The 24,901-nt window shown below is 43.2% G+C and overlaps 11 protein-coding genes across 11 annotated transcripts; 7 read left to right on the top strand and 4 right to left on the bottom strand.

Annotated features, from left to right (window-relative positions):
- Positions 1-13: 13 nt before the first annotated feature.
- On the bottom strand, positions 14-1,399 carry SAMD00019534_118080 (hypothetical protein; the record flags this gene model as incomplete). Its single annotated transcript, XM_012892956.1, has 3 exons — positions 14-106; positions 203-1,188; positions 1,264-1,399. The coding sequence occupies 3 exons, from the start codon at positions 1,397-1,399 to the stop codon at positions 14-16; spliced, it is 1,215 nt and encodes a 404-aa protein (XP_012748410.1).
- A 1,151-nt stretch (positions 1,400-2,550) lies between these two features.
- Positions 2,551-3,039, top strand: SAMD00019534_118070 (hypothetical protein; the record flags this gene model as incomplete). The annotated part of the gene is made up of 1 exon (XM_012892955.1): positions 2,551-3,039. A coding segment is annotated over one exon (489 nt), but the record flags the coding sequence as incomplete, so codon positions are not given.
- A 579-nt stretch (positions 3,040-3,618) lies between these two features.
- On the top strand, positions 3,619-9,430 carry SAMD00019534_118060 (hypothetical protein; the record flags this gene model as incomplete). The annotated part of the gene is made up of 5 exons (XM_012892954.1): positions 3,619-4,180; positions 4,246-5,152; positions 5,219-5,610; positions 5,673-6,536; positions 6,594-9,430. The coding sequence occupies 5 exons, from the start codon at positions 3,619-3,621 to the stop codon at positions 9,428-9,430; spliced, it is 5,562 nt and encodes a 1,853-aa protein (XP_012748408.1).
- Positions 9,431-10,582: 1,152 nt separating this feature from the next.
- On the top strand, positions 10,583-12,130 carry SAMD00019534_118050 (hypothetical protein; the record flags this gene model as incomplete). Its single annotated transcript, XM_012892953.1, has 6 exons — positions 10,583-10,734; positions 10,799-11,036; positions 11,108-11,403; positions 11,475-11,652; positions 11,720-11,826; positions 11,890-12,130. 6 exons carry the CDS (start codon positions 10,583-10,585, stop codon positions 12,128-12,130), a joined length of 1,212 nt encoding a protein of 403 aa, XP_012748407.1.
- A 77-nt stretch (positions 12,131-12,207) lies between these two features.
- Positions 12,208-13,281, bottom strand: SAMD00019534_118040 (hypothetical protein; the record flags this gene model as incomplete). Its single annotated transcript, XM_012892952.1, has 3 exons — positions 12,208-12,533; positions 12,595-12,696; positions 12,765-13,281. Coding segments are annotated over 3 exons (945 nt in total), but the record flags the coding sequence as incomplete, so codon positions are not given.
- A 901-nt stretch (positions 13,282-14,182) lies between these two features.
- SAMD00019534_118030 (hypothetical protein) lies at positions 14,183-14,659 on the top strand (the record flags this gene model as incomplete). Its single annotated transcript, XM_012892951.1, has 1 exon — positions 14,183-14,659. One exon carries the CDS (start codon positions 14,183-14,185, stop codon positions 14,657-14,659), a length of 477 nt encoding a protein of 158 aa, XP_012748405.1.
- A 129-nt stretch (positions 14,660-14,788) lies between these two features.
- Positions 14,789-18,467, bottom strand: SAMD00019534_118020 (hypothetical protein; the record flags this gene model as incomplete). The annotated part of the gene is made up of 3 exons (XM_012892950.1): positions 14,789-15,424; positions 15,489-18,236; positions 18,306-18,467. The coding sequence occupies 3 exons, from the start codon at positions 18,465-18,467 to the stop codon at positions 14,789-14,791; spliced, it is 3,546 nt and encodes a 1,181-aa protein (XP_012748404.1).
- A 16-nt stretch (positions 18,468-18,483) lies between these two features.
- SAMD00019534_118010 (hypothetical protein) lies at positions 18,484-18,822 on the top strand (the record flags this gene model as incomplete). Its single annotated transcript, XM_012892949.1, has 1 exon — positions 18,484-18,822. The coding sequence occupies one exon, from the start codon at positions 18,484-18,486 to the stop codon at positions 18,820-18,822; it is 339 nt and encodes a 112-aa protein (XP_012748403.1).
- Positions 18,823-20,072: 1,250 nt separating this feature from the next.
- SAMD00019534_118000 (hypothetical protein) lies at positions 20,073-21,083 on the top strand (the record flags this gene model as incomplete). The annotated part of the gene is made up of 1 exon (XM_012892948.1): positions 20,073-21,083. A coding segment is annotated over one exon (1,011 nt), but the record flags the coding sequence as incomplete, so codon positions are not given.
- A 277-nt stretch (positions 21,084-21,360) lies between these two features.
- On the top strand, positions 21,361-22,332 carry SAMD00019534_117990 (hypothetical protein; the record flags this gene model as incomplete). Its single annotated transcript, XM_012892947.1, has 1 exon — positions 21,361-22,332. One exon carries the CDS (start codon positions 21,361-21,363, stop codon positions 22,330-22,332), a length of 972 nt encoding a protein of 323 aa, XP_012748401.1.
- A 69-nt stretch (positions 22,333-22,401) lies between these two features.
- Positions 22,402-24,753, bottom strand: SAMD00019534_117980 (hypothetical protein; the record flags this gene model as incomplete). The annotated part of the gene is made up of 4 exons (XM_012892946.1): positions 22,402-22,550; positions 22,630-23,951; positions 24,012-24,287; positions 24,371-24,753. The coding sequence occupies 4 exons, from the start codon at positions 24,751-24,753 to the stop codon at positions 22,402-22,404; spliced, it is 2,130 nt and encodes a 709-aa protein (XP_012748400.1).
- Positions 24,754-24,901: the final 148 nt, after the last annotated feature.

The raw sequence follows: 24,901 nt of genomic DNA, 5'->3' as shown, positions 1-24,901 counted from the left end.
TGTGAGAACTCAATCACAATGAGATGCCAGAGGAATGATTGCTCTTTATGATCGCACGCTTTCCAGACTGTATCACCTCAAAGCAAAGTGATTTCTTGATTGCCTGCTGACTTGTCAATGTTGTGATACAAAGTGAATCGGACTAAACAACAACAAAGGAGTTAGCAACGCTACTACAACTACTACAACTACAACTACATACACTTTGGAGATAGTTCAACATAGGAAGATCCATATCTTTGGAAAAGAATAAACTGTTGATGTTCTGTTTGTCCAGCCAGAATACTTCAAAGTTCTGATTGGTTGTTAACTCTGGCAGTGCCTGTGGTATGAGATACTGGATGACATGACCGACAGTATAATGAACATGTATCGTTATGTTGGCCACATGTTGATCGGTGCGTTGTGATATGAGCTTAACTGTTCGAGGGTTCTGTGTCTCTCGGAATAGCTGGAAGAACAATCTCTTGATCTCCTCATAGTTGATAGGCATTGGCCCAGCAGTAGTGTGATCGCCTTGTTGTTGGGCGTTAGACATAGTGGCTAACATCGTTGGTACTGTTGCTGTCACTGGTACTGGCATTGACAATGGAGCCGGTGCCCCAGCAGAGGCAGCAGCGACAACAGGGACAGTGGCTGTTGTGGTCGTTGGAGAAGTCTTTAAAGGTGAAGTTTGACTCTTGTTTCCTGTTGCCAATGGCGGTGTGTTTGATCCCATTGGAGAGGACGAGAGTGGCGAACCATTGATCATCGCCACACTACCGTTCAGGTCATAGTGTCTCTGCTGCTCCGCGGCCACAGGGTTTTCCAGTGTTTTGCGTGCCATCTTGACCCAGACGACAAAGAAGTCCTTGTTGGACTGAATAACCGACTTCTCAATGAGGCCACGTACGCCCCATATCGACTTTGTGAACTTTACCGCGGTGGATACCTTTAGTAGGCAACTATCGCCACTGGGCTCCAGCGAGATGTAGTTCTCAACAGAGAAACTCTCGCCATAGGGTACATCTCGCGACACTGAGCTAGTCTCCATGAAATAGCCACCGTTTGGTGTACGTCTTATGCGCTGCTTTTGGCACACACTGGCCACCTTTGGTCCAATCTTGAACGAGATTGGTGTCTTAAAGTTTAATTCTCTCTCTTGATGACAGCCTGTTGGCGATGTTGTCCAACCGCCTTCATTCATATCTGAGTTTGATGGAGTTGGTTGTTAGGTCCAAGTCATAACCGACTTTAAGGAGGTGCATGTGCATGTGTACATACCATAGAATCCCATCTCGGTGCTGACCTTGCCCCAGAAGCTAGAGTCTATGATTGCGCGATAGAACTTGTTACAGTTTATCGGGAAGGTCTCAATGACGTAGGGTTGCAATTGGTTTGTGCTGGAAGATGGGTCCATATCCTTGCATTCCACAAGGATCGGTTGTGGATTGATGACTGAGGAGTTCAATGACGATGCGGCAGCAGATGTAGATGTAGTTGTTTTTGTTGTTGATGTTGTTGTTGTTTGTTCCGCGGATGTATTATTTACAGGTATTGGCTGAGTCAGTTGATCAGCTGGTGTATAGGAATTGGAATTGATATTCGTTGCGGTTATAAGGCGAGGTGATAGGAATGTGTTTGTCTTGTTGAGTCCTGCTGCGGGATCAGGTTGTAAAAGGCTGGATTTAGACTCTACATTTACACCTAGTATTAACTTGTCGGAAATTGGTCCATTGTCTATTGTACTATCCCAACGGATTGATCGCTCATAATGTACAGGCTTTGAAGGATCACATTCAATAACAATTCCCGATGTTATATCATATAGTTCAAAAGCATCCATTAACTTATCAGTTGGATCATAGTTATCAACAACTGATCTCTCCAATCCTTCAAACATTGTTGATGTCAACATATGATTATTATTATTATTAAGTTGTTGTTGTTGTTGTTGTGGCTTATCATTATTTAAATATGATGTATACATGTTTGTTTGTTTGTTTTAAGTTAACTTAAAATAATAAATATTTGTAAATATTAAATGATGATTGTTGATATTATAATTATAATGAATATGAAGTGAAGGTGTATGATAGTACCCTCTATGTGCACATTATCTCTCTCTCTATTTACAATGATTGATATTGGATGGATGAATGAGAGTAAAGTGGTTGACCACGCACTCTAAATCAATCAAACCACTTCTCACAAGTTCAAGAATTGTTCATCCTTTTGAACTTCCATCAGATTCTAAAACAAAAAAAGAAATAATTAGAATATACTTCCAAATCAACTCTTATTCTCTTTATGTCTTTGGTATATACTACTACTACTAATTATTACTCTATTATGTACATGTATTACTCTAAGTTACTAATTGTGTAGGCCTCACTCAAGTGTCTTTTTTTTGAATTATTTTTGCGATTGAACAACTTTTTTGATGAAGCATGTACAAAGCGAAGACGAAAGAAACACTTAAGTATTACATTACACAGATACATCATAATTATATATATATACAACAGTTTGTGATTGTAACATATATAATAACAAACAACAACAACAACAATGTTGAGAACAGGATTCATTAATCAATCTATAAGATCATTATCATTGAATGGTCGCATTGGCAACATCAGCAGCATCAACAGCAGCAATATATTGTATAGAAATGGTTCAATCAGACAATACTCTTCAACAGAGACAACTGAAGAGAATGACTCAAACAAATCAACAACAACACAAACATATAAAACAATAACACCAGAATATAGAATCAATATGGATGATTTGGACATTGCCAACACTATAAAGTCGACCAAGACCAAGATCATTGCGATGCCATTCGAGTACTCATACACCTCATTCTACAAGGGCAAGAGGTCCACCAGGAAGGGATTCACCAAGAAGAAGGCACACCTCAAAGAGTTTGGTGTTGTGCCCTACGTCTTCCCCGAGTCTATGTTCCGTCAGGTCATCGCTCCCATCCCTCTCGATGAAGTCAACAAGAACAGCACTGTGACCAAGCAGCAACAGGAGCAGCAGCAGCAACAACAATAAACCCGAAATAATATATAAGTATCATAACATGTTGACAGGTAGTTCACTTAAGTGATTGATTGATTGATTGATTGATAGGGCGTGAGGGACTATATTGATGAGTGATTGCATTCAGAAGGCATGCTGTGGAACAATCATCGCACACTTATGAGTTTTCCACTACTTTGACGGAAGAATGGGCAAGCCACTCACTCTCGCGACCATCAATCGGTACAACCTTCAAGGGATATTTATTAAAGTGTTGAGACCTACCTACACTCAACCATCAATCATTCATCACTTTTACTCATTCATTCATACTTATATATATATACAAAGAGTTACTCATACTCAACTCAATCAATCAATCCAAAGGTATGTTGTCTGTGAAAAAAGGTGGAATGAACTATGAGGTGTTGTAGTTGGATCGACTTTCAGGTACCATCCAGTACTTATACTCATCCATGGATTCATATCAACTCAGATTAAATATAATCTTTAATATATATTAATACTTTATTACTTATTACTTATTACTCATAGACATACTCCAATCTGATTGACAAGGAGCGTGTGTTTGAGATAAATAGACAAACAATGGAAGACCAGGAAGAAGATAATTTCACGTTTGATGATGCAGAGTCACCGACGTTCACATCGCCAATATCAAACTCTGTGAAGTTACCAACGACATTTAGAGGTACAAATACGACTGGACAAGTCATAAAGAACTTCTCATTCGTCAGTGACAGCAGTAGTGATGGTAGTGATGATGATGACAATGATGCTACAATCTACGGACTAAAATCAACATCAACTACATCAACTACATCAACAACATCAACAACATCAACAACATCAACAACATCTACGAAGCAAGGTGGGCAAGACAAGTCCAATAACAATAACAATTACAAGTTCAACAACAACAACAACAGGAACAAGAACTACAATAACAACAACAACAACAACAACAATAACAACAACAATAATTACTATAATAATGGAAGGAATAATGATAGGAATGGCAATAGGAACTCAGGAGGAAGGGATGATAGGGATGGTGGAAATAGGTCATCAGGCCAAACTTTCAGAAAGGAGTGTGAGTTCTGGAAGAAGGGTAGATGCTTGAAGGGCGACCAATGTAACTATTCACATGGTATGTATTGTCATTCCATAGTACAGGTCAAGGACAATACTGATAAAGATCGATTGATTGAACAGATAATAACAACAAAGGTGGTAGTGGATCACAACAACAACAACAACAACAACAAAGGGATGAACCACAGACACAAGTGGCTAGACAGCCAGAAGTAGAGTTTCCCAAGGGCAACTCGCCAAATCCAAAGGAATGGACGATTGATATGGTGGCCAATTGGTTGAACACGATACCAGAGTTGAAGGTTGTTAGTAAGGCATTCATAGACAATGAGATCAATGGAAACACATTGTTTGACATTGGCTCTGAAGACTATGAAGGTCTAGGTCTGGACACCATCGGCAAGAGGAAGACATTTGAGAAGCGTCGTTCACAGCTGATCAAGTCCAACAGCAGGGGCAACAACAACAACAACAATAACAACAACAGCAGGAATCATTCCAGACTTGTTGGCAACAACAACAACAACAACAACAACAACAACAACAACAACAACAATAACAATAACAATAATGACAATATTGATGATGTTCCAAAGGAGTCGGCTGTTGAGAAGAGACAAGCAAAGCTCAAGAAAATCAAGGATGAGTACGAACCTTTCAACAGTACAAGGGGCATCGATCAGTTCTTGAACAAGATAATCGAGAGGTTCAGATCAGGTGATAAGGAAGTGATGTCAGAGTTTGAGAAACCAATGAAGGAGATCCAGTTCGAGGATATTCTCAACAATCCACAACGAGATCGTCTGGAGTCGTCCACCATCAAGCTGATCCTGGAACTCTTTGCAATGGACATCGTCGCCAACTCACTGCTCTCACAGACCAGTAACCAGATGTACTTCCGACTCATGAACTCTCAATTCATGAACAAGTACTCCAACTTGGCTGATTTCTTCCGCTCGCTCTTCTTCACGCACGACCTCACCGTCATGAAGAACTGCATCACTGTGTTTGCTCACATCACTCAGAAGTAAGTCCAGCCAACATCATCGATCAATAATTCATTCAATCACTAACGATCAATCAATCATCATAGATTCACCAACAGTTATGGAAACATCCCTTTGGAGCTGTTTGAGATCAGTTGGAAGACATCCATGTATCCCAAGGACCAGTACATTGAGAGATTGTTGAAGAAGATCAAGTTACAAAAGATTGTGATCAATGAGGCAGAGTCCAATGACATTGTCAGCCTCCCTTACAGATACCATGTACTCCCAGTATACCCTATTCCCGCAGACCTAGAGACAGACAGACTGCCACCACTCAGGAAGCTCAAAGAGGGTGTCTATGACAATGTCGAGGAGTACTTGGATACACATTTCAATCTCCTTCGCGAGGACATGATCCACCCAATGCGAGAGGCACTCCGCGACTTTAGGAATGGTGAGAACTCCAAGTACTTCTTCAAGAATGTCAAGTTCACATGTAAGTTAAGTCTGATGATCGATCAATCGATCAATCATATATCTAACAACAATCATATACAGCCATATCATGTACATTCTCATCATTCTGCTACAACATTAGCTTTGAAGCGACCGCCAGGAAGAGGTTTGATTGGAGAAAGACATCGAGTTTGCTCAAGGGATCACTGGTTGGTCTTAGCCACGATCGATTCAAGACAATAATATGGGGCGTGGTCGAGGAGAGACCAATGGAGGGCACCAAACAAATGATCACAATATCACTGCTCGATCATGAGAATGAAGCTGATCCTACGCACCTCTTCACTCATACATTCATGATGATTGAGTCTCCATCATACTTTGAAGCCTACAAGAATGTACTACATGCACTCAAGAAGATCAATCAAGATACTCTGCCTTTCAAGGACTACTTGTTGGACTGCAAGATGGACTGCGAGCCACCCGTCTACCTCAGCATACGTCCAGAGATGGACTTTAGACAAACCTTTGAGGACATTGATCCACGACCCATTCACAATGTGACTCTGTCATTCCCCACAGCTCTCGACAACTTGGATGCATCACAGTTGGAGGCCATGAAGCATTGTTTGAGGTCAGAGATCTCGTTGGTACAAGGCCCACCAGGCACCGGCAAGACATTCCTCGGTCTAAAGCTGTTCCAGCTAATCTACAGACACATTCAGTCCATCGAGGATGAGGTCCGAACACCAATACTCATCATTTGTTACACGAACCATGCGCTCGATCAGTTCATCAAAGGTATCCTGCCCATCACAGACAATGTGATTAGACTTGGATCAAGGAGTCGTGATCCATCACTTGAGAAATACAACATCAGAAACAAGCTTGACAGGAGCTACGGTCGACGCCAGAGGTTTGAAGAGAGGAAGGACACTGTGGAGTTGATCAAGCGTACACTCAAGGGTAAGCACAACAACAATACTCATTCATTCACATACTTACCCTTACTATCTCTACAAGCACTCATAAAACCACTGGATAATGATCTGATCAAGAAGGTGGCCTTGGAAGATCACTATGATGCATTGAACTATAGAGGCAGTGTATCTTACAAGGAATGGATAAAGTCCATCAGGGAGGTGATCAAGGCTCAGGATCAAGCCAGTGAGCAACAGAAGAAGAATGAAGAAGGCGGTGAGGACAGTGATGAGGACGAGGAAGTTGTTCGCGAGAGAGTCCAAGAGCGTCAGATGGACGATGACAGGGATGTCAAGGAGATCGAGGATATTGATATCAGCTTCCAGATGTGGGTGCTCGGTCAACCCTCAGACGACTTCCACGACGTGGATAACATCTTTGCACTCGATATCCCACAGAGAGTACAGCTCTATCGACATTGGCAGCAGCTCTACATCAACAGGCATCTGGACCAGATAATTATGTACAAGAAAATGTACCAGGACCTCACGAGACAGATCCTTCAGCATGAGGACCAATCCTACGCCAATGCTTTGATGCGTGCTGATGTAGTGGCCGCCACTACCACTGGCGCCAGCCGACTCAAGCATGTGTTAGAGTCACTGCAGTCCAAGGTAGTGATCATAGAGGAGGCAGCCGAGGTGCTCGAGTCCCATGTGATTGCCATCCTGCCCAAGACCGTCGAACACTTGATCATGATTGGAGACCACAAGCAGCTGCGTCCCTCCAACCAGGTGTACGTGCTGGCCAGCAAGTACAAGATGTCCATCTCACTGTTTGAGCGTATCGTCAACAATGGCATGGGTTGCAAGACACTCTCGATTCAGAGACGTATGGTGCCCAACATCTCGCGATTCATCAAGCCCATCTATCCCGACCTACAGAACCATTCGTCAGTGGTCGAGCGCTCACTGATGAGCGAGCACGTTAAGATCAAGGGCATTGGGTCCAATGTCTTCTTTTTGGATCATCGCCAGCCAGAGACCACCAACGAGAGGAATGCAAGCAAGACAAACCCGTTCGAGGCCAACCTAGTTGCCAGACTCGTGGACTACCTGGTCAAGAACATGTATCCAGCATCGTCCATTGCCATCCTCACGCCCTACACTGGACAACTGCTCAAGATCAGACAGAAGGTGAACGATCTCAAGAACCCGAGACTAAAGGACGGGCTGACCCTCCGCACAGTGGATCAGTTCCAGGGCGAGGAGAAGGACATCATCATACTGTCCTTGGTCAGGTCCAACCTGACCAACTCTAGTGGCTTCCTCTCGATCAGCAATCGAATCAATGTGTCGCTGTCGAGAGCCAGGAATGCCATGTTCATCGTGGGCAACTCAGCACAGTTGACCAAGGCCCACGACTTGTGGACCAATCTCATAGAGTTGCTCAAGGTGGACAAGCTCATTGGACCATCTTTGAGGCTCAAGTGTGAAAACCATCAGGACCACGTTGTAGAGGTGTCCAGCGCATCGGACTTTGACAAGGTACCAGAGGGCGGTTGTGGACAGCGCTGTGAGACCCAGTTAGACCCCTGTGGACATCAATGTCCAAAGTGCTGCCACTTTGATGACCCTGAGCACAAGACCGTCGTGTGCACTCAACGATGTGACAAGCCATTCGTTGACTGCGACCATCAATGCACTCAATGGTGTCATCGTGGAACGTGTAAGCCATGTGAAGAGCAAGTTCAATGCTTCCTACCGGGTTGCGGTCATCGCGCCACCAAGAGGTGTTCAGAGCCCGTAATCATGGTCGTGTGCCAAATCCCATGTCGTAAGCTTCGACCAGACTGTGGACATCTTTGCGCCGATATATGTGGCAAGACATGTACTCAGGCAAAGTGCCAAGTGGATGTTCAGCGTCCGCTGCCATGTGGCCACTCGCTCAAGGCTAAGTGCTTTGAGAAGACCACCGCGTGCCACATCAAGTGCAAGGACATGCTGCCCTGTGGACACATGTGCAACATCAAGTGCAAGGAGCATACCTTTGTCAATGGAGTCAAACAGCATCCGACTTGCCACAAACAATGCGACAGGATACTCATATGTGGACACTCGTGCAAGCCACACGACTGCTCACAGCCATGCAAGCCATGCACCAAGCAGTGCACCAATCGCTGTCCACACTCCAAGTGTGGCAAGGTCTGCAATGCTCCATGCTTGCCATGCAAGATGAAGTGTGCGCGAGTGGCCTGCGAACATCAACGAGGCTGCACCAAGCTCTGCCATGAGGTGTGTGACATTGGACCCTGTAACAAACGCTGCACCAAGATACTCAAGTGCAAGCATCAATGCATTGGGCTGTGTGGCGAGAGATGTCCACTTCTCTGTCGCGTCTGCGAACCCAAGTCACTGGAGCCAATCAGTCAGATGACCCTGGACGAGCACGACCCGGAGGACAAGTTCTACAAGCTCTACTGCAACTGCAAGACGGTGTTGGAGGTTGACAACCTTGACACATACATGAACATGGAGCCCGAGCTCCAAGAGTCAATTGGAGTCAAGAGTTGTCCATGCTGCAAGGCCACCATCTACCCACAGAACATTCGCTACAAGGACGTACTGAACAAGCGATGGGAGTACGTCGAGAAGATCAAGACAAAGATTCGCGAGATGATCACCAAGGAGGAGATCGACTCGGTGGTCAACAGTGATGCCTTCACAGCAGGCCATTGGTTCAAATGTCCCAACGGACATGTGTACTATATTGGTGAATGTGGAGGTGCCATGCAAGTTGGACAGTGTATCGAGTGCAAGGAAGCAGTCGGAGGTCAAAACCATCGACTACTAGATACCAATGCACATTCCAACATTGACGGATCAATTCAACCGCAATATCCATACGGTAATGAACCATTCGGAAGAGTATTCCGTTGAACAACAACAGAGATATAATAAGGGACATACAGATACATAATACAGATATATACATTTATTTAATAAATACCATTCATTTAGGACTTGGATACATTATCTGTTGTTATTATTGTTATGTTAGTATGATAAATATGACTATTCATCAATCAAACAATGCACTTGTTCACTTACCTTTATATAGTTATTGTACTCAATTAGTCTGGTACGTAGTTGTTTAATGTTATTGGATAGTGTTTGATTGTTATGTTCAATCATATAAGGTGATTGATCATTATTATTATTATTATTATTTGATTGTAAATATATTATTTGTGTCTCCAATGTAACTATCTCCTTTAATATCTTTGTCCACATTAATGAGTTGTCATTGATCAATGATCTCTGGTTGTCATTTGGTACACTACTCTTAGGAGTAGTCGTATCTGTATCTAATTTAGTCTTCTTACACTTTGACATTCTATCCCTATGAATATGTACAAAATAGAACCCAATATAGATCACTTGTGATCAATAACAATGTTGGAAGTTACAACAATCAATTTCTAAGAAATAAAGTACTTCATTATTTCCAACCGACCAACCAAAATGTCAAGGATAAACTTTTATTTCTTTCAACATTCATCATATGTGAGAATTATCTGATTCTAAGTTGGTCTCAAGAGAAACTATTATTTTTTTGAAAATGAAGTCTTGCCCCAACAACAAGTCCATCTTGATTGTCTAAGGACGATGTAACCCCGCAAACCACATGACATCGTTCAGTTCGCGACATCCTGGTGCGTAGGTGTGGTAGTGTGGGAACTTGCTTGTTCAAAACGAATACATTACATTGCCCTGCATTCATTCATTCATTCATTAATCCATGCACACACACATTGAATAAGATAAGATAATATAAGTCTCCCCATCCCAAATATCAATCTTCTTCTTATTTGTATTCATAATAAGCATTATCTTGACAATAGTAGCAACATAAACAACAACATAAACAGCAACAGGTCACAACAACTTGGTGAACCATAAACAAGAGATAACAAAATTAGGAGACTTATAAGCAACAATCAAAAGGCGTCACAAGGTCCGAGAGGAGCAGGTGACAACTTGACGTTAGGCGACTTACTGAATCGTCAGGGATTGCCAACATACCAAGAGATGCAGTCTTACTTCCGCTACATCACAGACAAGGGCATTGCCAACCTCGAGCACTACTCCTACTCGGGTGTCGACAACTCTTTCTGTGCCAAGCACTTCCTCAAGCATTGGTGGAACTTTGGTGTTGAACGACTCACTCCAATATGGTTAGCGTATGTTTGATCATTATGTTTGATTGAATGAATGGTATCTCTGACATGTACCGCGTATCTTTAGTCCAAACTTGATAACATTATTTGGATTGTTCTGCAATATTGGAATGTACTTGATAGCATACTTTATGTTTCCAACACTTACAGAGGCTGCTCCGAGATGGCCATACTTTATCATTGCTCTTCTGATATTCGCCTATCAAACATTGGACAATATTGATGGCAAGCAAGCCCGTCGAACCAAGTCATCATCACCTCTAGGCGAGTTGTTCGATCATTGTTGTGATGCACTAAGTGTAGCTGTATGTACAGATACAGACGAGTCCAAGTCCAACACGTTCACTCATTCACTAACTTACTCAAACAATCAAAGATGTTTGCTATTGTAATGTCAGGTACTATTAGAGTTGGACCTATTTGGGCATTTGTTAGTTGTATTATTGGATTCTGGCCATTCTATTTAGCACATTGGGAGGAGTACCATGCTGGTATTCTAGTGCTTGGAGAGTTCAACGGTCCAACTGAAGCACAGGTATTGTTCATCATCATTGAACTCATCACTGGCATCTTCACTTCCGACATTTGGACCGTTGGTCCAACCAACTTTACTCTTGGAAATATACTGATCATATTGATGGCACTGGCCGCCATATACTCCATCTATACAAAGTACGTAGTTATGACTTTTAATCCATTACTCTTCCATTCATACTTATCATTCACTCTATCAATCAATCTAGTGTCCACAACACATTCAAGTTACCAAACAGGATGCCATTCACAAAGTGCTTGATGCAACTGACACCATTCACAATCTTCTTCGTTCTCATCATTATATGGGCTTCAACCAGTGCAATGCTAGAGTCCCAACCTCATCTATTCATTATGACCATTGGTATAATATTCGGTTATCTACAGGTATGTTAACATATAGACATTGGAAACATTTATATTAACTCCAAGTTGTCACAATTCAATAATCCAGTCAAGGTTCATTACTCAAAGAGTTTGCCATGATGACTGCAAGATGTTCTATCCAATATTGATACCATTGGCACTATGTGTATTCAATTCTATTCTTATTAGAGGAGGGTATGTATTCAATTCATTTACCATCCATGTCCATCATACCAATCATTCCCATCTTGAATATAGTGTACATTCAATCAGTGAGTTACCATTACTCTGGTGCATGTTTGCTTTGGCATGTGTCCAATTCCTTTTGTTTGCCTATTTTACTACTCATCAACTATGTGATCATTTGAAGATCAAAGTGTTCACCATACCCTACTACAGCCAACAACCAACATCACCTGGTGCAGAGGTGTCTGCCTCATTGCTCAATGCCATCGAAGAGGGACAGGTTGAACATGTAGACGATGACGATAAGATATAATAATATAATAATTGATTAAATTGATTGATTGATTATTATTATAACAAGTTTGATGATGCTCGGCGCTTGACTTATTCTTCGTCTCCACCTACACGAACGTAGGGATATGGAAAGGGGCAATTGGGGACTGGTGCCAATTCATAACGGATGTCTACATAGGGGAATCTGAGATTCAGATGATAATAGCTTCCTTGGATGTAGATATACTTCTTGAGTTCAACCACAGAGAATAGTTGTTCGATTATCTCTATGATTGATTGACCTTTGAAGAAGTATAATGCTTCATAATACTTCATAATATCATTCTTTTCCAATTCAAAGTCCACTGGTACTGGCTTATCAGAGTAAACATTAAGGTAGTCCCTCTTGAATAGAGTAGAGCAATTATATACAGCACCTTGGGCTATTGAGGAGAAGTTGATTGTTAGCGAAAGTACGTAAGATGAATGAGCATGAATACATACTGGCAAGGAATTGAAGACCTTGGACAACAAAGTCATCACAAGTATTGGAGCCAACAAAGTGATTCTTTCCAAAGGCGGTCCAAACATCCCATGTTTGATATACTATTAAATGTTTGAATATTAGTTAAAGTTCGGGAAATATTAATATTTATAATATTGAAAGTACTTACTTGCGTTTGTTGTATTATAGCTGATCATCCATTGATTGAACTTATTGAATACACTTCCATTGATCCTTGTCATCAAGGTCATTGAAGCTGTATGGAACACTTCTGGACTCCAATATGAAGTGTTGATGAATGGATATGAGCATACATTTCCAGCATTACACCATATGATCTCTTTGGTACCATTGACTTCTATTATATTTGGGAATGTACCATTACCAACTTCATAGAAAGCATCATACTCTGCTGTGTAGTTGTTTCCAGTAGTCCTGTCAAAGAAACCAATTGCAGAATGGAATCCATGTAATCTTCCAAAGAAATCACCATAGACTGATTCAAATATTGGAGCCTCTAGATGATATACATCTATTATATCTATATCATCTACTTTATCGAATGGAGCTGGATTTGTTACTGTACATGATTCTCTAACACTCTCTCTAATACAATAGTCTGGATTATTATCTCTTAATGATTGAGAGTTGGTCACCACAACTACAACTACAAGTAGTAATATTAAATATAAAGGTAACTTCATAAATTAGAATATTTATATATATATATATATTATTAATGTTATTCACAATATAACAAGAATTCGTATGAATAACGAATGTGATCAACAACAGAGAACAAACACTTGTGTTCAAGTGAAGTATTAATTTCAACTCAGTGTTTGGTTGGTTGATTGGTAACCTAATCACACACATCCATCATTCTTTCATTCATTCAATCACTCATACACAGAAGGAGGAATGGGTGTGTGTGAGGGAAAGTGTAGTGATTGTGGAGAATCAATCATTATCACCTGACCACTCCACATAGATTATACGATCAGAATTCCCAACATATAAATACATTCACATATGAATGTCAGTAATACCTCACACTCCTAATATGGTTTGTTTCAAGATCACGGGAAATTGAACTTTAAGGTACATTACTCAATTAGTTGTTGAGCTTCCAGTATTGTCATAGTACTATTTCCTTTGTAAACACTTTATATATATATTTGTATGAATATAGATAATGATGATTCATGTATTGTATAACTAATAAGGAAGGTACCTTATCAGGTCATTCGAATAATCCGTGTGGTTGTGTTGTGCTGTGCTGTGTGTGTGTGTGTGTGTAGCAGTGTATGTCAATGAATCGAGTGTGGACAATGGATAATGGATTATGGTCCTGGTGAAACAGGCGAGTACATTCATGTCCAAGATAGGACATACACACATACATATATGTTGTCTATAGACTAACAACTTTGTTAAGTACATCATTTAACTTACAATCTTATTTCTATTTACTTAATACTTATTTTACTTTCTTATTATCTTATAAATATAAACGATATACATAATATAATGGACGATTTCCAAGTTGTAAGAGGTCAACATAATTTGACAAGTGTCCAGGTGCCAATGGTGGCACAGGAACATCCAAATGGATCTGTTGTCTACACTTCGACTATCAGTGAGAAGAAGGAATACTCTGTCCACAACTGTGGAAAGGTGCAAGGTTATGAACATTACAGCAATGAGCTGATGAAGGATTTCAACACTACCGGTTCACCAGCCTCCAAGGAAATATCAATGGACAAGAGTCCAATCATGGAGTCATCAAAATGCGACGCCGATGCCTGTGACAATCTCGAGGTCAAGAGTCCAATGATGGAGGAGAAGAAGATGGACTCCTCACCCCAACAAGAGAAGAAGAAGTCCAAGAAGAAGAAGGGAAAGAAGGGCAAGAAGGCCGCCGCACCCGCTGTCCAGCAGCAACCTGCCAAGACCCAACAGCTTAAGGAGATCCATGTCAACCCCAACGTTGGCAAGGAGCAGTTCTTCACTGGCATGCAAAAGTACGCCACTGCCGACCAAGCCAACTTGCCAGCCCAATAAGTTATTTCAAGCAAGATAAGGCCATATCGAATTCGCCAACGGTACTTTCTCCGCACCTGAATGAATGAATGAATAAAGGTGTATCTGTTTCCAAAGTATCTACAAGAACATGAACATCAACATGATTGTTTATCGAGCATTGGTATCTGACTTCCTGTCATCGCCAATCGCCTTTCGATGAGCCATAATATGAATGGCAAAGTTGATCTGTGTTGTCAATGTGTTGATACTCTCGTGAATGAGCTTGGTGAATCGATCTGATGCCTCCTGGTCGCTAAGGTCCAATCTAAACTTGTCTCGCAAGTACAATATATCGCTCTCGCTTCGTAGCTCTGGGATGCCAGTGGAGAGCATCAGCTCAAACATGTTGAAAAAGATATTGGCCTTCCTTCTCAGGATGTTGTAGGCTTTGCAGCAGGTCTGTACAAAGAAGTCAAAGTTGGGCGAGTCCTTGTTGCCAATGACGTAGACAAAGTCGGGCGTGAGGACAAAAGGCGCCTTCTCTCGCTGGAAGCCTGCAAATGTCTTGAAGTTGCCAAGGAAGTGTCCAAAGTCAATGTGGAACAGATGGCCAAACTTATCGACCATTATATTATCATTGTGTCTGTCTCCAATGCCCAGAACATATGTTGCCACACAGTATCCAGCACAAGACAAAGTGAACTTTGTAACAGCCTTCTGATAGTTATTCTCTGTCAAGTTATGATTCTTTAACCAATTAGCTATTGGTGTTTGTTTGAATACACCAGTCATTCCACCTGCGCTCTGTATATATCATGGACGGGTTGTTAGTTCAATCTCCATAGCCAATCAATCAAATCAAACTTACGGCTTGGATACGAGCAGCAGTCTCTGCATTGTTGACTACTTCGATCAATCCTGAACCAAGTCCTGTGGCGATACATCGATAGATGGTCATGTGAAGATCAAGTCCTTCAGACTTCCACATGTGATCCATGAGTTTGAGTAGCTGCAGTGTAAGAATGTCCTGTCTGAGATCATCTCCAGTCTTGACAATCATCTGGAATGAATGAGCAAAGCTGTCGGCATTCTTGTACGATATCCACAGGGGCACCTTTGCCGAATCCATTGCCTTGCACTTGTCTGGAATGACATCTGTGACGCGAATACTCGGGTCGAATGGCAGACAGAGGTTGTTGATGGCCGGCCTGTCCTCCTTGAGATACTCCTCGATAAAGTTACGTCTCTTCTCGTAGGGGATGTCCTTTACCTGCTTGGCCAGATGCTCAAACACTTTGAGTGCCTGGATCTGCTGCTTGAACGTCTCGGACAAGTGTGGCTTGTATCGCAGGAGCGACGAGATCAATAGACGGAATCGCTCACACACCTCTGGGTTGTCGCTGTCGGCCTTGAGATGCCAAAAGAATGAGTGCGCCAACACGGCAGTGTTCTGGAACACACGTCCCAGGAGGAACAGACTGAGCACAGATCCGTGGAAGACGTCGTGCTTGAGTGCCTGCACCAGCTGGAGCATGTAGAGGTCGAGCTCATAGTCAGTGATGGCGTCCAGACATTTGACCACGTACTCTCTAATCTCGACGCAGTCGGCAAACTTGGGGTCGAGCAGCTCGAGAGCGTCGACGGGCGACATGAGTGGCCAGTTGCGCAAAAGGCGGAAGATCTCGGCAACGTGCGATGGGTTGGTCCACTGTAGTGATTGCAACAGCTTGGGGAGGGTGTTGGGCACGGTCTGGCAATAGTACCGGCTGTTCCACAGCAGGACCCTTTCCTCTTCGCACAGCTGATACAATGGGTCCTGTTTGTTGATGACGTTGATTCGCTCCTCTTGATCGGGCGTGACCGTCACTAAAGCACTCGTGTCGGTTGGTTCCAGTGTGAGAAGATTGGGATAGTGTATGTTGAGCGGCGACACATAGTCATAGAATTCAAAGGCAATGATGACGGCCTGGTACTTGGACTGAAGGTTGTCGACGCATGTGCCAATCGGGTTGACCTTGCCATGCCAGAGCAGCATGGAGTAGGGTGTAGACGTGTTGAAGATGTTGATCGAGTCGTAGAGTCGATGGCCGACCCAACCCAGATGCATGTGTTGGTCCTTGTACTTGGCGTTGAGCGAGAAGCATATCCTTGCGCCCTTGGGTATCATGGAGATGGGGATGGGAATGGTGAGCCAATCGTTCCACACGACCGTGTCCTGGAAGGCCACCGAGGAGCTTGTTGCCATTGGGCCAAGCAGCTCACCGCCAAAGTATATTCCAACCTCCATGTACACGACAATGTTGCTGGGATCCGTGCCAAAGCATTGGCGCGGCAGCGAGGAGTCAATGTCGTGCGCATGAAGTATTCTGACCTTGAAATGCTCCTTGACGTCCAAGGCCGAGGCCGTCGTGCTCTGATCAATGTCGCTCAGTATCAAGTTGTCGGCGATCAATGCCGAGACCACTGGCGATTGGTCGGGTGACATGCTAGATGTGCCAACATTTGTGATCTTCCTGGCCTTGCTGGGCACGGCGCTCGGTCGTGCGAATATTATATCGATGATTGGTGATGCCTTGTTGTTGAGTCCGGCACTTCTACGTCCTGTGCTGATGCTGCTGTTCAAGTTCAAACTTGGAATGTCTTGCTCGAGACCAATCGATGACATCTCCACCATGGTCAACTCAATCTCTCCCGAGCGCTTGATGCGCTCGACCACATAGTCGACCGAGAGCAGCGGTACTTTGGGCGCGATATACTGATGGATGCCTGTGAGTAGGAAGCGCCACTTGGTCGGATCGAACGCGAATGTCTTCTTGACCTTCTCCGACACGATCTCCATCAGTGTCTCGGCCGTGTGATTCCTGGTGCATCGCAGCGACTTGGTCTGATTCCTAAAGTGCACCTTGATCACAAAGAACTCGGGGATGGTTGGTGGCGGCGGGTAGGGGGTGAGGCGTGCATTCTCGATCGGTTGCGGGTCACACGCAATGCTCGCCAGTCTCTTGATCTTGTTGTTGAAGCCCATGATCTCCTCGATGTGTGTCTTCCAGTAGGCGTGGCCGCCATTGATCTCGCTGGACTGTACGTCAATCAATCGCTCCTTGCACAAGTTGTCCTTCTCGACCAGCTCCAAGTGAAGATTGATGACGCGCGTCGGCGAGTATTGGACGAGGTCGCGTATCGGAATGTCCTTGTCAAAGATGATCTCAATGTTGTTCCAGTGAAATATGTAAGAGTCCAGGTCGGTGGTGATGCGATGTCCTTGCATCTTGGCGCTGGCGTAGGCCAGGTGTCGGATTGATTCGATCGTGGAGTGTGCCGAGCCGGGCACCTTGAGATGATGCCGACATGGCAGCAGAACAATGACGTTGGTATCCCATGATGTTTGGCCAAATGGTATCTCGGCTTCGTCCGAGTCGTCGTCATATCTCGAGTCGCAATGGTCATAGTCCAACTTGTTGTAAATGAATGATTTGAGTACCTTCCTCTTGGCTATAAATTGTTGTTGCTTGGTTGGTGTCGTTTGATCAGATGATGATGATTCTGTTGTTGTTGTTGTCGTTGATGTAGTTGATGTTGATGTCGATGTCGTCTCGACCGTGGCGGCAGTGGCGACCTTATAATCATTGTTGTTTTGAGGTGATGTTGATGGAGTTGATTGACTTGATGATGTTGATGGGCTTACACTGACATCGACTGGTGCCGACGTGTTGGTGCTGCTGTTGTTGTCCGACCTGTTGGTCATGAAGAATCTGGTTGACTTGGCCAAAGCATGCTCCTCCCTGAATGATGAGCCGGCGATCATCACCGAGCCAGAAGGTTTTGATGAGGTCCATGAGCTGGACATCATTTTGCGATCATTGATGCCACCGACCCTTAGACTACTGCCAGTGCCAGTGTTTGGAGACAGTGGTGGCAGGGGCAATGCCTTGTGCACCAATGAGGAGGATGGAAATAGTATACCATTTGTGAAGGGTGACGATGTTGATGAAGATGTTGGTGAGAGTGGCGGTGCCAACTCAGTTGATGTTGATGTTGATGTAGTGTTCATCACCAAGTCTGGTGAGATGGCAGAGGTTGCAAGTGCAGTTGTTAATGTTGATTTCAAGTTTGTTGGAGTCTTTAAGGACTTTGATGATGTTGATGATGTTGATGATGTCGATGATGATGATGATGATGTTGAGTTGGGGATTGTTAAATAGATGTTTGAGGATGTAAGTTGCTCACTCTTGAGTTGTTCGAGTAGTTGGTTCCATTGATCAAGTTGATCTGTATGTGTTTGACTAGATACATCGTCCTCCTTCTTTGATTCCTTCTGATGTCTGTCAATGGCAACAAGAAATGTATCCAATTGATTAATTGTTGATACAAGTTGATTCTATAATGTTTGAATGTGTGTCAGTAATTGAGCGAGGGAGTGACTACATGTACCTCACTGACTGGGCAGGCATTACCTTTATAGTGTGTACGAGCAATGGTAGAGTGTTCGATTGATACAATGTCTCCTTCGAGAGAAAGAGTGTTAGATATGTTTGAGGGTCGACGTCGGCATCGACCTTTCCATTATTATTGTTATTTGTTGTTGAAGGTGCTGTACTCGTTGTTATTGAATGTATTAAGTTCAGTGCTACTAAAGACTTTGTTTGATCATTATCATCATTATCAATATCTATCAGATCCATCACTTTCTTAATATTATTATTAATAATGTATGAATGAAATGAATGAATGAGTAAATGAATGTCGGGCGAGGACTCTGCAAATGATCAAGCAAATATAAAGTAATATTAATATATATAAATATAATACAAAGAAATATTAGTACAAATAATAATAAGTTATTGTATGTCTATGTGTAAGTGTGTATGTATGAGTATGTATTGTTTGTGCAAATGATAATTATTAGAGATTAACGAGGTAGTTAGATTTTAAAGATAGGTCAATCAAACGAATGGCGTGATAAGCTTTGAGGGGGCAAATCTAAGTATGTCTCTGGTTTTGTGTGGGTCTGTCTACAAAATCTAGATTTCATTTTGCCTCTTCGCCACACATCATTCAAATCACAATTCAAAATATGGAAACAGATACAGATACAGATACACCATTCAAACATATAATTAATAATAGATATATATATCGTATTATATTCTATAATGTCCGTTTAATACATTATAAGAGGTGTTGCATCAATAATAATAATAAGTACAAGATAAAGATAAAGAAGACAGATATATTGAACTGGGGAGAACTTGTTGATAAATGGATTGCATCAATATGCACTTATTATGATGACAATGAAAATGATGATGACAGCAGAGTAATAATAACACCTAAATACTTATCATATATCAATTGTGTACCTTTTAGATTGTATAAAGGACATGAATATTTGATAAAGTATGTTGAAAGACATTACCCTGACTTGTTCAGTGTGTTACCAATCATTGATGTGATGGCCAATATTGGTAGACTTGGTTTAGTACAATATGTACATTCATTACATGGTAGTGCAACAACCAACGCCATTGACTACGCCGCATCATATCCAATCGTTCAATACCTTCAAGACAATAGGACTGAAGGATGGACTCACATGGCCATTCAACACGCTGCCCAACATGGTCTTCTCGATGCAGTGCAACACTTGTCTCGTGTCCAACCTGAGTACTGCACAAGGAGTGCTATGGACTTGGCTGCAGCCAATGGACACTTTAAAGTTGTGGAATACCTCGGTAGTGAGAGGACTGATGGATGCACTACTGATGCAATGGACTGGGCTGCTGCCAATGGTCATGAACAAGTTGTTAGGTACTTGCACTTCAATCGAACAGAGGGCTGCACAACATATGCAATGGACATGGCCGCACGTAATGGACATGACAACTTGGTCGAGTTCTTACATTACAACAGGACTGAGGGATGCACCTCAAATGCGATGGACTTTGCTGCAAGGTATGGCCACGAATCAATCGTTAGATTCCTCCATGAGCACCGATCAGAAGGGTGCACAACCCTTGCGATGGACTATGCATCGTCCAATGGCCAATTAGCAATCGTTGACTTCCTACATCATCATCGAACTGAGGGTTGCACTCGGAATGCGAAGGAGTGGGCTGCGACCAATGGACATTTGGAAATGGTCAAGTACCTACATTCCAATCGAACAGAGGACTGTCGTAGACTGGCATGTACAGTTGCGGCTGAGAATGGACATCTAGAAGTGGTCCGTTTCCTACTCAACAATAGGACAGAAGGTTGTAGTGCTCTTGGTATGTACACTGCAGCACTGAATGGTGATCTGGAAATGGTTGCCTACCTCTGGGCCGCATGTCCAGACCGTTATAGCGATGACCACCGTGTGATACTACGCAATGCTCATCATGGTAAACATCAAGAACTATTCCAATACATTAATGAACTCAAGGTGGACCAGAGACCTCCATTCATCAGCTGGTCGAATGAATGAATGAATGAATGAACGATACATTTTATAATAACTATGAAGTTGATGTGGATGACATAAAGATATTACCAATCACCTTTATGATGCCCAGGTCAATGCTCTCAAGAATCTCGTGAAACATTTCGATAGAGCAGATCGTCCGGACATCGCATTGGTAGTCATTCCAACTGGTGGAGGCAAATCAGGAGTTGCGGCATTCACGCCTTATATTCTAAATTCCACCAGAGTTCTCATCATCACTCCCTCGATAATAATCACCAACCAAATTCATGGCGACATGTGCGGCGAGAGAGGCCAGTCATTCTATGAGCGCACTGGCTTTTGCTCAAATCCTGGCGACGCAACCAAGATAATGGAGAACTGTCTGAAGGTTGTCAAGTCACTACCGAGTGACCCAGTGAGACTCTTACAGAAACACTATCTTGTGGTGGCAAATGCGCACAAGTTTGGGGCTACGTCCACCGTGGATATCGAGGCCATACCTAAAGACCTCTTTGACCTTGTGATGGTTGACGAAGCGCATCACTATCCGGCTCATACCTGGAAGAGAATCATCGACCACTTCAAAGTTGGATGCAAGAAGGTATTCTTCACCGCAACTCCATACCACAGAGGCAAAAATATTGTTGGTAAATCAATGGAGGAACAACTTTCTCGTTATACCGCCTACCAACTTTTGCGTGAGGATGCTGTCGCCGCTGGAACATTGCGTCCCTTGGAGTTCAGGGAGGTTGGCAACAAGAAGGATAACGATGATGAAGTTACCCGAATCACTCTAGTAGTCAATAAGATTAGTTCCATTCTTATGGAGCACGACAAGATTGATACCTCATTCAAGCACCAGGCAATGATCTTGTGCGGCCTCGTCTCGGAGGTCGACACTGTGGTCAGTGAGATCAACAAAATGTTCCAACCTGAGATTGCCGCTGTTGCCTTCCACGGTCAAACCAGTAATGACGGCTTCGATTACTTCCGTCACAAAAAGGGCTCAACCTACCTCGTTGTGTGTGGAAAAGCGAGAGAAGGTTTCGACCACAATGAGGTCAGTGTAGTCGGCATCCTTCGCTCTGTCTCCTCCTCTGTCCTGTTCAGCCAGTTCGTTGGCCGAAGTGTCCGCCGTCGCAGATCTAATGACACAGTCACTGCCATTGTTGTCTCACATGCCTACCACAATCAAAGGAAGAACTTTGAACAGATGGACGAGCTCGTGGAATCCGATCCAATTGATGATGAAGACGATGATAAATAATAAACATACAATGATTCCGAGGCTTCTCAAAGACTCTTATTCATTGCTCATTGAGTTAAAACGTTAAGTTTATGATAATGATGAAGTGGAGAGTCGGGAGATGAACACTTCAGAGTTGATCACAATGTTTGGTGATCCACCATTGATGAACAGATGATTCACTGGAACAAAGCTGATAGAAACTCCTTCCAATGCCTCTGACAACTTGTTGAATAATTCTAAAAGATTAAGATTGAGTGATTGGAATGATTCTAGTGAGTGAGTGGAATATAACGATCAATCATAATAGATACATACCAGTGTCAAGGGTGGATATTGTTCGGATATAATAGATCTTGATGTAGACGATACTGGATTGAATATGATTGATTAGGGGCGCACTGACTTCGGCCAAGAGGACATCTTTAAGTGATGCGGCAAAGTAGGCGGCGACCTGACTGGCTGATATAGTGCTGCTGTCATCCACATCGATAGACAGATGGAAGTTCATCAGTGATGTTTGTCCAGGGTTGCTGACAATGTGGCTGTAGCCCGTGGACAATCCCTTGACTGCGTCGTGGAAGTTCTTCTCGGTGGCAAAGTGGCCAAACTCAGACACCTGCTCTGTTGTCTCGTTCAGGAGCAACAGCTCCACGTTGGCGCCCTTGGGCATCGCGCCGACCTCGGCTACCAACAGCAATGGCTTGACCCTGTTGTCACGGAACACATTCTCCAGATAGAATTGGACGAGGTTGGACCACTTGATTTCTTTGAGCAAGGCCACCACCTGCAAAGTAGACTTTAGACTGTTGTCTCCCAAAGCTTGGAGCACGCTAGCCAGGTTAATGATGATCTGCTGTAGCTCGCACTCTACTCCCTTGGGCACTAGTTGTAGACTGGATGGCTCAAGGCCGACCTGACCAGCAAGGAACAATGTTTGATTGCAGTGTGTAGCCTGCGAGTATGGTCCAATACATGCTGGCGCCCAGTTGGAGATTGATTGGACATGTAGACTCTTCTTGGTCTGTCTGTTTCCGACGACATCCAGCATCACTCGCTGGCCAGGATGCTGGAGGCCTACTTGGACACATGCTCTAGCAGCTGGATTGTCCTTGAAGTGCTTAAAGTATGCCTGATTGATCGCACCAAAGTCATTGATGTCGGCCAAGTACAAGTTTACAAACAGCAGGTGCTCCAAAGACAAGCTATTGTCACTCAACAATTTGTTTAGATTGTCCAAGATTGATGAGAGTACCTCACCAGCATTACTCGAGGCGGCTGAGGTAGTACTACATCCCGAGTGTGATCGAACTGTGAAGTAACCTCTGGACGACTCGCGCAACTCAAGTGAGCCATACGCTGCAAGTAGTCCTGCGGGTGATGATGATGATGTGGACGACTGACTCAACTGATGAATGTTTGGTTTGAATGGCTCCAAAGCTGATACTGGAGTAGTATCAAAGCTGAAATGATCGCTCCATGTTGCCAATGATCTCCAAGCATCATAAGGTTGTAGTTGCTCCTTTGCACACTCTGCCAACTCCTCAGCTGACTTGTCCACGAGTGATGACTTGATGATCGACACAAATGCCACCTGCGAAAATGCATCATCTGAGTGTATCTTGACCTTGGTCTCGTCTCTGATGGGAGGAGAGTGGTCAGTCAGTCAGTCAACTTGGGATATATCTAGGTCAACTTACAATTGGATTCTCTTCTTGAAGATTGGACAGTCGAGTACTAGTGACTCGTATTCACCACCCTCGCCACATATGTTGACGCCATACTGCTGGTTCAACTTCTTGAGAGTAGGATAGAGTTGCTCAATTGTCTTTAGAAGATGCTTTGATGGTTCCAAACCCATAGAAGCAACCTTTATAATGATTGCATTCATCTTTGACTTGATCATCTCTTGTAATAGTTCATCCTGATCTCGTTTCCAAAGGTAACAGAAGCTGGTAAGGCCCAATCTTGAACAACTATGGCGAATTTAGAGTAAGTCACGGGATCAGATTAACGTGATCACGTGATCAGATAACAAAATCATTAGACCTTTACTTACACATTCTCTACACGGATACGTTGGTAGGTTGATAGGATGGCGCCACTGGCCACACCTGTCACCTCTGGATGCTTGGCCTTTACATCGCTGAGGAGTCGGAACAAGTCCTCTACTTCATCATCACGGTTGATACGATAGATCTCCTCTTGTGAGTTTGGCTTGCCACTTATCGTGCCCTGTGTAAGAGGCAACTCCATGGCCTGTGCAATCATCTCAATTACATTATGTCCAACTGTTTGGTACATGTAACTGTCCATCTCCTCATGATCTGACTTTGGAGGAGATAGATGAGCCAGTGCCACCACCTCATGTCCATTCCTAATACATTCGATCAAGTTATAAATCGAATCCTTGCCTCCACTTATCAGTCCAACTATCTTCATTTTCTATCTATCTATCTCTTTCTTTCTTTCTTTGTCTTTGTTTGGTTTGATTGGTAAATTAAACTGAAGTGTGAACATGCATAAATTCAGTTCATCAAGTTCGTCAACTCATATGATTGACCCCACTCAACACCCCACAACCCCCATC

This window comes from Acytostelium subglobosum, assembly GCF_000787575.1.
Source record: "Acytostelium subglobosum LB1 DNA, scaffold: scaffold35, whole genome shotgun sequence".
In the NCBI taxonomy this organism is placed as follows: Eukaryota; Evosea; class Eumycetozoa; order Acytosteliales; family Acytosteliaceae; genus Acytostelium; species Acytostelium subglobosum.
Note: the sequence above shows the minus strand (reverse complement) of the source record. Positions and strands in the feature narration are given on the sequence as shown.